The sequence below is a fragment of the Physeter macrocephalus genome, chromosome 20 (genome assembly GCF_002837175.3).
Source record: "Physeter macrocephalus isolate SW-GA chromosome 20, ASM283717v5, whole genome shotgun sequence".
NCBI lineage: Eukaryota > Metazoa > Chordata > Mammalia > Artiodactyla > Physeteridae > Physeter > Physeter macrocephalus.
The window spans coordinates 22,216,674-22,229,395 of NC_041233.1; the positions used below are offsets into that span (position 1 = coordinate 22,216,674).

The following is a 12,722-nucleotide window of genomic DNA, read 5'->3' on the forward strand; positions in this document are numbered from 1 at the left end:
TCACGTCTTTAGAAGGGGGATGAAAAACCCTTATTCCGAAAGCATTTTGAGAATTCAGTGAGATGATGCTGGTGGCTTCTACCACACAGAAGGGTTTTGGGGGAACAAGCCTCCTCTCCCCTTACCCTCCTTTGCCTCTGTCTGAGGGGGGAGGTGGCAGAGAAGATTCCACTAGCAACTAACTGCTCACTGCCTTGTATTTGAGAGGGAGGCACATGGCATCCTCTCCTAACACCACACCAGGCCGCTAGCATGCCCGGGTGTCCAGCCGGGGCCCTCAGGTTCAGGGGCCGGCCCTCCATGTCCCACTCAAACGTCCCAGGCTGGTATGGTGAGGGGCGTATGGAAAAAGCCGGGACCCTCAGCGGCCAAGCCAGGGGGGGCCACGAGGCCACTGTGCAGCGGGAGGAGGCCGGGCCTGGGGGACCCGCTGCTCGGGCCCGACTCGGAGGCTAGGCCCGAGTCGCTGGGCTGCACCTCCACGAAGACCCGCGTGCACAGGAGCCCTCTGGGACGCCCCCCGGTGGCTCCCCCACGGCGGTGGGCAGAGCTGGGCGTGGAAGGCGGCCTGGAAGCCGCGGCGGAAGTTCTCATTGAAGTAGCCGTAGATGATGGGGTTGGCGCTGCTGTTGAAGAAGGCCAGCCAGTGGGCTAAGGGGAAGGCGTAGACGGTGACCAGGTGCAGCTGCGGCTCTTTCAACTGCCCGTAGTCGATGAACAGCAGCAGGGCCCAGAGAGGCAGCCAGGACAGCGTGAAGAACAGCGCCACCATGACCAGCATGTGCACCAGCCGGGCCCTGCGCCTGGCGCCGCGGCCGCCCTCCCCGGTCGCCTCCTCGCCGGCGCGCGCAGGCCCCGGGGCCTTGCACAGCTTGCGGGCGATGCGCGCGTACATGACCACGATCAGCGCCAGCGGCGCCAGGTAGATGTGCGAGAAGAGCACGGCCGTGTAGACCCTGCGCATGCCCTTCTCGGGCCAGGCCTCCCAGCACGAGTAGAGCGGGTAGGAGCGGTTGCGGGCGTCCACCATGAAGTGGTGCTCCTCGCGCGTAACGGTCAGCGTGACGGCCGAGGGGCACATGATGAGCAGGGCCAGGGTCCAGATGACCGCGATGGTGACCAGCGCCTTCCGCAGGGTCAGCTTCTCTCAGAAAGGGTGCACGATGCAGCGGAACCTGCGGCGACGGAGGAAAGAGAAGCGGGGGTCTGGGCGGGTCCCAGGGGTCCCAGTGGCCCCAGCGATGAGAGCCATGCCCGATTGAGGGCGGAGGGCTGGGAGCGGGGTAGGGGCACTCCACCTTCGACGTCGCACCTTAGGCGGCATCAAAGAAGGCTCAGATGTTAATTACGTTCGTTTTGCTAGTAAACTGGTTTCTCACCTGGTGGGGAGTCAGCTCCTCGGCTGAGTAGCCACGCAACAAAGGCAAAAGGAGGGTTTTACAAGAGCTGAATCCTGTTTGTGCACTTTGGGGGATAAACATTAGCTGGCAGGATGCAGAGCTATAAGTCCACACATTCTGTCCTTGAGTAGGCCGATCGGGTAGGTGTATCAGAGAAAACAATTTTTAGCTGTTTATGGCTTCTCCAGAAAATCTTGGGAGTTCAGGTGTAGAGTCTACGTGACAGGTTGTCCCTATGTCACCTTGGCCAGCATCCTTCCGACAGTGCCTCCACAGAATTAGGACAGACCACCATTTCCTCATTAGGATGTCTCAGCAGTGATTATTATTACACCCTTAATTTACATCTGAGGAAACTGGGATTCAGAGGTGATAAGTAACTGGCTCAAGGTCACACAGCTAGCAAGTAGCAAGGACCAGCCTTGAACCCACATTTGTGTTGCTCCACTGTGCCATATAAACCTGCAGCTGTAAACCCTCACTGTGCATTAGAATCTCCTGAAGCATTTTAAAAAATACCTGTGCCCAGTTCTCCTGGTCGAAGATGCCAATCTAATTAGTCTAAGAAAGTCATGGGGCAGTTTAGGAGCTGAACCTAGACTAGAATACAGGCCTAGAGCTGACTCCCAGCCATGTTTTGCTCTTTCTACTTCAGCAAACTGTGTCCTGCTCTCCTGACTCCCAGCCATGTTTTGCTCTTTCTACTTCAGCAAACTGTGTCCTGCTCTCCTGACTCCCCACCCTGTCCCCGGCCTGACAACACTTTCTACTTTTCCCACAGCCAGTCTCAAGCCTTGTTTTCTCAACCTACCTGACTCTGGCCTACTGGTCTCATAGCATCACATACTTAAGGAATTGCCAGAGAACAAATAATTCTTAAAGCACATAGTACTGGCTGTAAGTGCAATAGCACTTAATGGATGGAGGGGAATCCTGGGGCAGACCAGGAAGGCTTCCTGGAGGAGACAGGAACTTGAAGAATACTCCAAACACTACTGGGAGACACTGCACACTCACCTATTGTTAACGATGACAACAAAATGAAGATCAGTGAAGGAGGACTTCCCCTACCATCAGTGGCCTTGCAGACAGGAACCCAGTTCTATCTCCCCAGCTGCCTACTTCACTGGGTCACAAAAGGCTGGGTTTGATGAGGGCCAAAGTGGAGACAGAATGAAGACACTAGATTCTAGAAAGGGTGGAGCTAGTAGGTGCCCATGTTGGAAAGAGGACAAGGAGGAAGGGTGTGGGTGTAAGGCAGAAATAGAATAATATTAACAGCTGACATTTGGTCTCTATGCCAGGTGGTGTGTATCAGCTTCACAAACAGAAGATCACTGAAGCCTCCCAGCCACCCTGTAGGATAGTTACCATTTTACAGATGAGAAAACTGAGACTCAGAGCAGTTAAGTGACTCAACCAAGGTCATGCAGCTAGGCAGCCCTCCAGCTTACCTGCCTGCCTCCCTTGCCCTGGGGGAAGTGCCTGGAGTGAACCCTTATTGAAAGAGCTCACTGAGAGGGAGGATGGAGAGGAGGACCTACTGCAGTTGGGTCAGATGTGTTGCCTGTAAAGAAAGCCTCCTTGGTCCCTGGCTCCATTCCATTAGCAGACCCATGCTTATCAGAGAATCTGATGGAATCTGATGTGGAAAGACCAGAAGTAGCTGGACATGGTGGAGATGGGGAATCAGGGACCAGCAAGGAGGCCTGCTGCTCAGGAAACAAGGACTTCCCCCAAGCTCCTCTTAGGGCCCAGGAATCCCTCTTAAACCTCCTCAGGAGCTGCCTCCGGGCCTTCCAGAAGGAGGTGGCAGTGTCTCCTGCAGTCCCCCAAGTCTAGAAGGCAGCCAGCCCCACAGCCCTTCCCTCTGTGGCTCAGGATTCAGCCCCACCGACCACAGAGCAGCCCCGGCCTCCTGGCAGGCCCAGCAGTGGAGACAGCAGCTTGTCCTAGTGCCAGGCCCGGGATAACCAGACAGGAACCTTCTCACCTTTCCACGGCAATGGCCACCAGTGTGAAAACAGAAGCTGACACGGACATGCCCTGCACCAAGCCGCTCATCTTGCATGTGGCGTTGTCGAAGGGCCACCCTGCAATGACAGAAGCCACCAGAGTGAGAGATGCCTCATTCGCACAGAGCCAGAGACCTCCAGCCATCGGGGCCGGTCCCCTCTGGCTTGCATCTTTCCTCCATGTCCTGCTAGGTCGTCATCCTGCCTCTGCTTACACACTTCCAGGAGAGAGGAACTGAGCAGCCAGTACCACCGTGGACAGTCCTATTAGAGACAGTCTTTATACTGACCAGCGATTTCTCTCCATGAACTTTAGATCCATCCAGCCCTGCCTGGCTTTCTGCTCCCATAGCCCTGTTCCAGGTTCTAGGCCAGTGGTTCTCAACCCTGGCTGCTCACTAGAATCAACGGAGAACTTGGAAAAGGACCAGTGCCCAGGCTCACACCAGACAACCGTATTTTCCAAATTTACCCAGGAGATTTGAGTGGCAGCCAAAGTTGAGAACCACTGGGACAGATCAAGCCTGTCAGGTAAGGGGAGGTATAAGCAGCTCTAGCCCCTCCTACCTGATGTCCTCACTCTGATCCCCAAGCTTCTGCTTTCTCATGAGACCAGGGTCCCACCTGCTCTCAGGACTAGTAGCCAGGTCCACATCTTGGCTCCCTGAGGCCGTGTGTTGGTAACTGCCTAGTGTTTCTGCCCCTCTAGGTCTGGGGGCGGGGCGGGGGGGCCCACCTTGTTCTCGTCTGTTGTGCCTGCAGACAGGAGTCATCTTCCAAGGCTGGGGTCTTCTTCCACCAACGGCCTCCCCCATGTTGATTTTCTGCCTGCACACTTACTGGATGCCAGGCACTGGCTCACTCAATCCTCACAGCAGGCCCATTATTCTCTCCTTTTTACAGATGTGAAACTGAGGGGGAGACTAATTGATTTACAGTCTCTTTGTCCCTAAATCACTATGGATTAGTGGTGAGAGTTTGGTCTGGGTGCCAGGGAGTTTAAATGTCGTGGAAAGTCAATATCGCTATAGAGAGCAGACTGATAAACATATGAAAAAAATGTTCAAACCTCATTCATAATTTTAAAAATGCAAATGATATTTGCTGTGGAGAAATAGGAGCTCTCAGACATCAGTGGTGGGAATGAAAACCAATACAGTCCTTCTGGAGGGGAACTAGGCGATGCCTAACCTCTGCACTTATCTTTTTTTTTTTTTTTTTTTTTTTTTTGTAGTATGCGGGCCTCTCACTGTTGTGGCCCCTCCTGTTGCAGAGCACAGGCTCAGTGGCCATGGCTCACGGGCCCAGCCGCTCCGCAGCATGTGGGATCTTCCCGGACCGGGGCACGAACCGGTGTCCCCTGCATCGGCAGGCGGATTCTCAACCACTGCGCCACCAGGGAAGCCCTGCACTTATCTTTTGATCTGACAGTCTCACTCTATCCTGAGTATACACCTCTGATGACACAAAATACATATGCACAGAGTTATTCATCGTAGCATTGTTGTAATTGAAAATATCAGAAACAATCTAAATGCCCATATAAAGAAGTTGTTGAATAAACTATGGTACATCTACACAGAAGAGTATTATACAGCTGTAAAAAAGAATAAGGAAGACCTCTATGAACTGATATGAAGAGGTTTTCAAAATATACTGCTAAATGCAAAAAGCACAGTGCAAAGAGTATCTATAGTATATTACCCTTCATGTAAGAAAGAAGGGGATATAGGAAAATATACACTTATCTGCTTATTTGTACAAAGGAAGTATAGGAAGGTAGATCAGAAAATAACGAGATTGGCTACCTACACAGGGAGGCAGTAAGAATGAGGAAGAATGGGGTAGTAGAGATGACAGAGGAGTGACCCTTCTCTGAGTATATCTTTTTGTATGTATCTGACTCTTTAGAATTATGGCAATGTTTCACATCTTCAAAAAATAAGTTAACATCAGGATGTGGGGGAAACCCAAAGTGGGACACAAACAATAACAAATGAACCTAAATGCATTACAAATGAATAAAATAACCACACTGAAGGGGAATGGGGAAGCAAGAAACTAACCTCAGCAACTTTGGAAAACAGTATTTTGACCGTATACTATAAGATTACAAAAAGAACTATACACGTACACTATACTCTCATTAATAAATGTGTTTCTCACAAGGGTATGGGTTAGCAATACTGAATCTACCTTATGTGTATACCAAGATTGAACAAATAAGTAAATATGTTGTGGATAAATAGAGTTAGATTTCTCACTGTTAGAGAAAGAAGTTACAGGTGAGGAACAGAGGAAAGTTAAAATGATCCTGTAATATTAGATTGGAATCAGAGGCATAATAGTTTTCAATATACATACAGATGAATAGATATAGAAATAAAGATGCACATGTTAAGTATTTGTGTGTTAGCACACATATATTTCCTAGCTCTGTCCCTCGAGAGGGCCTAGAAGCAGTGAAACCCCAGTGCCAACGATCACATCTAGTGCCAAGGTCTTGGTTTCTAAATGCCATTCTCCAATATAAGGAACCAAACCTTCTTAGAGAAATTGTTGATTGATTCCAGGGCTGGAGCAGGCAACATACAAGGTGAGCCTGGAACACTTTATGGTGCCAGAAAGTAAGGAGATACTAAAAAAAATCCATGGTGGCATGTCGAAAGGACACGGGAGCCAAATTGAAAGAGCTCCCAATAGTCAAAACTGGGGGCAATTTAAGCAACAAAATAATGGTAAAACTGGGTTATAACCCATAGAGTAAAATAAATGTAGCAGGAATGATATTAAGTAGAAGAGCAACACTGAGGAAATATAACAGTAATAACTGTTGCAGGCAGGAACCATCCAATGGATGCTTTTAGTGAGTAAAAGTATAGTGAGAAACAAGGCATTTGCATAGTCTCAAAGTATCTCCCTATGAGATACTTATTAATTATAAAGGGGAAAATGGTAGCTTTATAATGGAAAAATCTGGCAGACACCACATTAACCAAGTGCTCAACATTAACACCACCATTAATACATATCGATAGTGTGTGCCTTATCAATATGTCTTCTGTAGTAGTCTCATCAAATATGCATAAACTAAATCTAATTGTAAGAACACATAAGGCAGACCTAAGTTTCTGGGGTTTCTGCGGAATAACTGATCAGTATTCTTCAAACATGTCAAGGTCAGGAAAGTTGAGAACCAAGGAACAGTCACAGGTTGGAGAAAACAAACAAACAAAAAATAGATACAATGCATGGCCCTCGGTTGGATCCTGGACTAGAAAAGGACTCCAGGGGGACTCCTTTGTGGGGAAAGGAGTGAAATTCAAATAAAGTATGCAGATTAGTTAATAGTATTGTATCAATGCTAATTTCCAAGTTTCAATCATTATACTGTGGTTATTTAGGATATTAACATTAAGGGCAGTTAGAATGGGCATCATCAGAAAATCTAACAAACAACAAATGCTGGAGAGGGTTTGGAGAAAAGGGAACCCTCTTGCACTATTGGTGGGAATGTAAATTGATACAGCCACCATGGAGAACAGTATGGTGGTTCCTTAAAAAACTAAAAATAGCACTACCATATGACCCAGCAATCCCACTACTGGGCATACACCCAGAGAAAGCCATAATTCAAAATGACACATGCACCCCCAGGGCTTCCCTTGTGGAGCAGTGGTTAAGAATCCACCTGCTAATGCAGGGGACACGGGTTCGAGCCCTGGTCCGGGAGATCCCACATGTCGCAGAGCAACTAAGCCCATGCGCCACAACTACTGAGCCTGCCCTCTAGAGCCCGCGAGCCACAACTACTGAAGTCTTCGTGCCTAGAGCCCATGCTCCTCAACAAGAGAAGCCACTGCAATGAGAAGCCCGCACACCACAATGAAGAGTAGCCCCCACTCGCCACAACTAGAGAAAGCCGGCGCGAAGCAACGAAGACCCAACACAGCCAAAAATTAATTAACTAATTAATTAATTATTTTTAAAAAGACACATGCACCCCAATGTTCATTGCAGCACTATTTACAATAGCCAGGTCCTGGAAGCAACCTAAGTGTCCATCAACAGAGGAATGGATAAAGAAGATGTAGTACATTTATACAATGGAATATTACTCAGCCATAAAAAGGAATGAAATTGGGTCATTTGTACAAACGTGGATGGACCTAGAGACTGTTATACAGAGTGAAGTAAGTCAGAAAGAGAAAAACAAATATTGTATATTAACTGGGAGATTGGGATTGACATCTATACACTAATATGTATAAAATAGATAACTAATAAGAACCTGCCGTATAAAAAATAAATAAATAAAAGAAATTTAAAAGAAAGAAAAGCTTAATCTCCTCCAGAAAAAAAAAAATATATAACATTAAGGGAAGGTAGGTGAAGAGTATACAGGAACACTCTACCATTTTTGCAACTTTTCAGTACATCTATCTAAAATTATTTCAAAAGAGAAAGTAAAAGAAAGCAAAACAAAACACACCCAGATTCAAAAGGCTACATACTGTATGATTCCATTTATATAATATTCTTGCAAAGGCAAAACGATATTTTCTGTCCCTACAGGAAAACAGACCAGTGGTGCCAGGGAGCAGAGGGAAGAAGCAACTACAAAGGAACAAGGGGCAGTTTTGGGGGACAGTGAAGTTGTTCTGTATCTTGATTGTAACTACATGACTGTATATGTTTGTCAAAACTTGTGGAACTGTTCACTAAAAAGGGTGGATTTTTTGTATGTTAAATTATACCTTAACAAAAATATTTAAATGTAAAACATGCACACATGTACAATGCACATTTTGTAAGAATGCATGCAAATCACAAATCACAAACATTACATTTAATAGAATGTTTGCCTATCAGTGGGGGAGGGGGTTTGGAGTGGGGTAAGGGTACAGAAGGGAATGAATAAGGATACACAAGGGGCTTCCCAACGCAGTGAAGTCATATAGTGCCAGGAACAGTGGATGCGAATAATTCAACTCTCTGCACCTGAATTCAAAAAAACAGAAACAAAAACAAAGAAAGAAAAGCTATGTGAAGTTTTCTTTTCTTGCAGAAGATTCTATTAGAAACAACGTAAATACCCATCAAAAAGAGATTGGTTAAATAAATTGTAGTACATCTATACAATGGAATTCTAAACAGTTGTAAAAAAAGAATAAAAACCTCTTTCATTTATTAGTATGGAGTAACTTACTCTATGTAAGTTAATTTTAATGAATCCTATTTACAAATTACATGCTACATTTTTAAGCAGGAAAAAAGTAAAGGTGCAGAACTGACTGGTTAGAAAGTTAGCATTTCCTTAATTTGCTTGTGCTTATATAAAATATTTTTGGAAAGTGCTTGTACTTACACAAAGTATTTTGGGGAAAAGATACAAGACACTGGCAGCATCGTTTCCCTCCCAGGAGAGAGCTGGAAGGGGTCAGCACAGGGATGGAAAGAACACTTTTCACTGGTTACCTTTTGTTAGCTTTTGACCATTGAACCATGTGATTGTGTTGTCAATTTAAACAATTTTTTAAATTTACACATGTGAAAAGGACCGGCAGACACCACCTTAACCCACTAGTGACCTCACCATATCACTGTTAACTGGTGTGTGTGTGCGTGCGTGCGCCTGTATGTGTATGCACCTCTGCACATGTGTGCATGCAGGCATATGTTTGCCTATGTGTTTTGAGAAGAAGGATGCCGTTTCTGTTCAGCAGCCCTGAAAGAACCTGGGATTCAGCTGTGATTAAAGATCCCACCAGGCACAGCCAGTACAGCCGAGGGGAAGCTGGCAGCCCTGGCTCCACTTTCTGGGTCCTGGAACCTAAAGAAACACAGGCTGCTAGTCCCCCGGCCTCACGTCAGCTAAGTCACTCCAAATGGGGCTGTCCATTTGAATCCTGAGTTCCTGGGAGCTCTGAGCTCAGAACCTGCAGGCGCAGACCTCTAGGGGTCTCCACACCTCTAGAAACTAGCCCTTCCCACCAGTTAGTCTGTGGAGGCTTATTCTGAAATAAGAAAGGCGAATCACAGGAGAGAGAATAGATGACGGTAGGATCCTTCTGATATTTGCAGGATGATAGGCAGGAATTTAGAGGTCGGGTGGTCTAGTTCTGCTTGAATCCCTTCTACAAAATCCCTGCTAAACAGCCAGCCAGTCCCTACTTAGACACTCCCAGGGACAGGGAGCACAATACCTGTACGAGAGAGAACACGCTTTCGTTGGAGAACATCTCAAATAAGTTTTTAGGTCCTTATTCAGAGGAAACCTGCCTCCCTCCCACTTCTTCCCACTGGTTCTAGCTCTGCCCAAGGGAGCTACCTGGGAGAGTAGGACTGAACAGTGTAGTGGTTAGAAATATAGATGTGAGAATGTGGGACTTGACACTTAGCTGTGTAAACTACAGACCTGCCCCTTAATCAATCTGAGCATCAGTTTTCTCATCCATAAATTGGGGATAACAATAACGCATACTTCATTGGATTGTTGTGAGGAGTAGTTAAAATCATGCAGGAAGAGTAAATCACACAATGCCTGGAACATAGAAAATGATTAATTCATTATATCTATTATTTCTAGTCTAATCCCTCAGCCACAAGGCTGTCTTGAGATTTTGAGACCATGGCATCTTGGCCAAGAGACCAGGCCAGCCATGATTCCAGGGGTAGGGGTATTCCTGCTGCCTCTAGGGCTTCCACTCACCAGTGATGAGGTTGTCCACAAGGGTGGTGGGCATGCAGAAAATGCCCACCAGCAGGTCGCTGACGGCCAGGTTGAGGATAAACATGTTGGTGACGGTGCGCATGTGCCAGTTCTTGAGCACAATGAAGCAGACCAGGGTGTTGCCCACCATGCAGAGGAGGAAGATGAGCACGTAGGCCACAATGAACATGGCGGCCACCAGGGAGGAGTGCTGGTAGTAGGAGGAGAAGGTGAGGTTTGCGGCAGTGTTGGCCTCGGCATCACTCCCATTCTGGCATGGGGGCCGGCTGCTGTTGGAAGGCTGGGAGGGCTCCCCTAGGAGCAAAGGAGCACACGGGTCAGGACCCTAGGCGAAGAAGAGATGACTGACTTCTCACCGCTGGCGAGATCCTTCTGTGCTCCAAACCCTGCCCCTGCCCTAATACCCAGATCATGTCCTCAACTCCAACTGCAACTGGATGCACTGATCCAAGACTTCCACCCCACAGCCACTCAAACCCTGATCTCACACCTCCCACCCCGCCTGGTCCACCACTCGTTTCATTTCCCAATGTTGGCTCTTCTCCATTTGCACACAATCCCCCTCTGCCCCATCTAGGCTCCATCCTTCTCAGCCCCGCTCTCTGCCTCAGAGGCTGAATTCTCAGGACTACATTACATCAGGACTATATGACCCAAGTTCCCTTGCCCTCTGTGTTGTTCACTTGTTTGTTTGTTTGTTTATTGGCATATAGTTAGTTGATTTACAATGTTGTGTTAGTTTCTTCTGTACAGCAAAGTGAGTCAGTTATACACATACACATATCCCCTCTTTTTTAGATTCTATTCCCTGCCCTCTGGTTTTTGACTGGGTTCAGCCAATGGGAGGCACTGAAGGAGCTTGAAGGAATGGAGGAGAGAGAAGTCAGGGTATTCATCTCCTGACTCCATCCCTGCCTGGACCAGGTCTCCTGTGGGGCTGTCTTTATGGGCACAGCTCCTTCTGGGTGGCTCCTCTCCCATGGCTCCAGCTCTTGCAGAGCCGTAGTGACACCGTTCCCTCTCTGCACTGACCGCTTCCTGTGACTGCCAGCTGCTGGGTGCGTCACCATCCCATACTACTTTTCTTGCCTTCCCCTGCCCACCGTGAAGTCTATTAAACTCTCTTCTGCTAAACCCTTTCTGAGTGCACCACTTGTTTTCTTCTGGGATCCTAACTATTAGACCCTCAAAATCTTTGATGTCCCTCCTCATCACCTCCACAGAACTTTAGTTGGGGAAGGCAAGAAGGCAGTAGAGGGAGAGAAAATGAAAGGGGACTCTGAACCAGAGCTGAGGATCAAAGAAGGCACACATTAAATTCTCCAGAAGACCATCCAAAGCCAAGGCCACCAGCCATCCTTTACCTCCTCCCATGGTGGTATCAGCTGCCTCATTTGCACAGCATTTAACAAAGCGCTTCCGTGTCTATTATTTGATCTAACCCTCCCCGTTACCCCATGAGGTAAACAGGTTAGGTATTAGCTCCATTTGAAATGGGAGAACTGGGATCAGAGGGGTTCTCAGACTCGCTCAAGGGGACACAGGAATCTGCAACAGAGTTGGCCCTGCTCTGTGTGTCTCTAATTCATCCCAGGCTTCAGTGTGTGTCTCTCTAGACACATATGGAAGGGAGCGGCTGAGTGTCCAACCACAGCTCTTCTGAGAAGTCATTAGTTATGGTGACTCATGATGTCGTCTTGTAAACTCTCCTCCTGCCTTCCTCCGGGACTGAATGTGGCCTGTTCCAGGAGATGAGGAGTCTTTGGGGAAATCTTCTGTTGTATCCAGAGCTCAGCCACTGGCCTGGAGGCCGGCCAGAGGCTTGGGACCTGGAGGCTAGAAAGACCCTGGGGGAGCACAGGCCGATGACCGGGCACAGTGGGGGCCACAGGGACAGGCAGGTGCAGCGGCGCACTCAGGAGCTGGGTGGAGGGACTGCCGATGGAGGGGGAGAAGCTGGAAGTTTTGGGTGCACAGTGAGAAGAGGAGATGATATTCCCTTGCTTAGGCCCTCCAGGGGCATCCAGTTGTACCCAAACATCTTTATTTTAATATGTCAAACATGTACAAGAGAGAATGTAATAGTGAATATATACAAGAGTATATAGTTTAATGAACCGTGACAAGAGAGAAGAGTATAAAGAACCCCCATGTATACATCATCCACCTTCAACAATTACCATCCCAAGGCCAATTTTGTTTCGTCCATACCCACACCTCTCTTTGGATTATTCTGAGGCACAATCACATCACTTCCTTTCATTCATAAATATTTCAGATTGTATCTCTAAAAATTAGGACTCAAGAAAAATCCATAACCCAGTATCATCATCACACCTAACAAAATTAACCATTATGTCACAATATTATCAATTATCCAGCATTCAAAATTCCCTCACTGTTACAGAATTTTTAAAATAATTGGTTTGGGGCTTCCCTGGTGGCACAGCGGTTGAGAATCCGCCTGCTGATGCAGGGGACACAGGTTCGTGCCCCGGTCCAGGAAGATCCCACATGCCGCGGAGCGGCTGGGCCCGTGAGCCATGGCCGCTGAGCCTGCGCGTCCGGAGCCTG

The 12,722-nt window shown here is 47.6% G+C and overlaps 1 protein-coding gene across 1 annotated transcript in view; it reads right to left on the reverse strand.

The window, feature by feature from the left end:
- Nucleotides 1–294: 294 nt before the first annotated feature.
- LOC102985865 (neuropeptide FF receptor 1) overlaps nucleotides 295–12,722 on the reverse strand; it is an 81,491-nt gene continuing 69,063 nt past the window's right edge. The window contains 4 exon segments of the mRNA XM_028481977.2: nucleotides 295–520; nucleotides 522–1,175; nucleotides 3,394–3,493; nucleotides 10,128–10,442. Of these exon segments, the coding sequence (XP_028337778.1) occupies nucleotides 310–520; nucleotides 522–1,175; nucleotides 3,394–3,493; nucleotides 10,128–10,442 (1,280 nt within the window). The 3' untranslated portion in view covers nucleotides 295–309.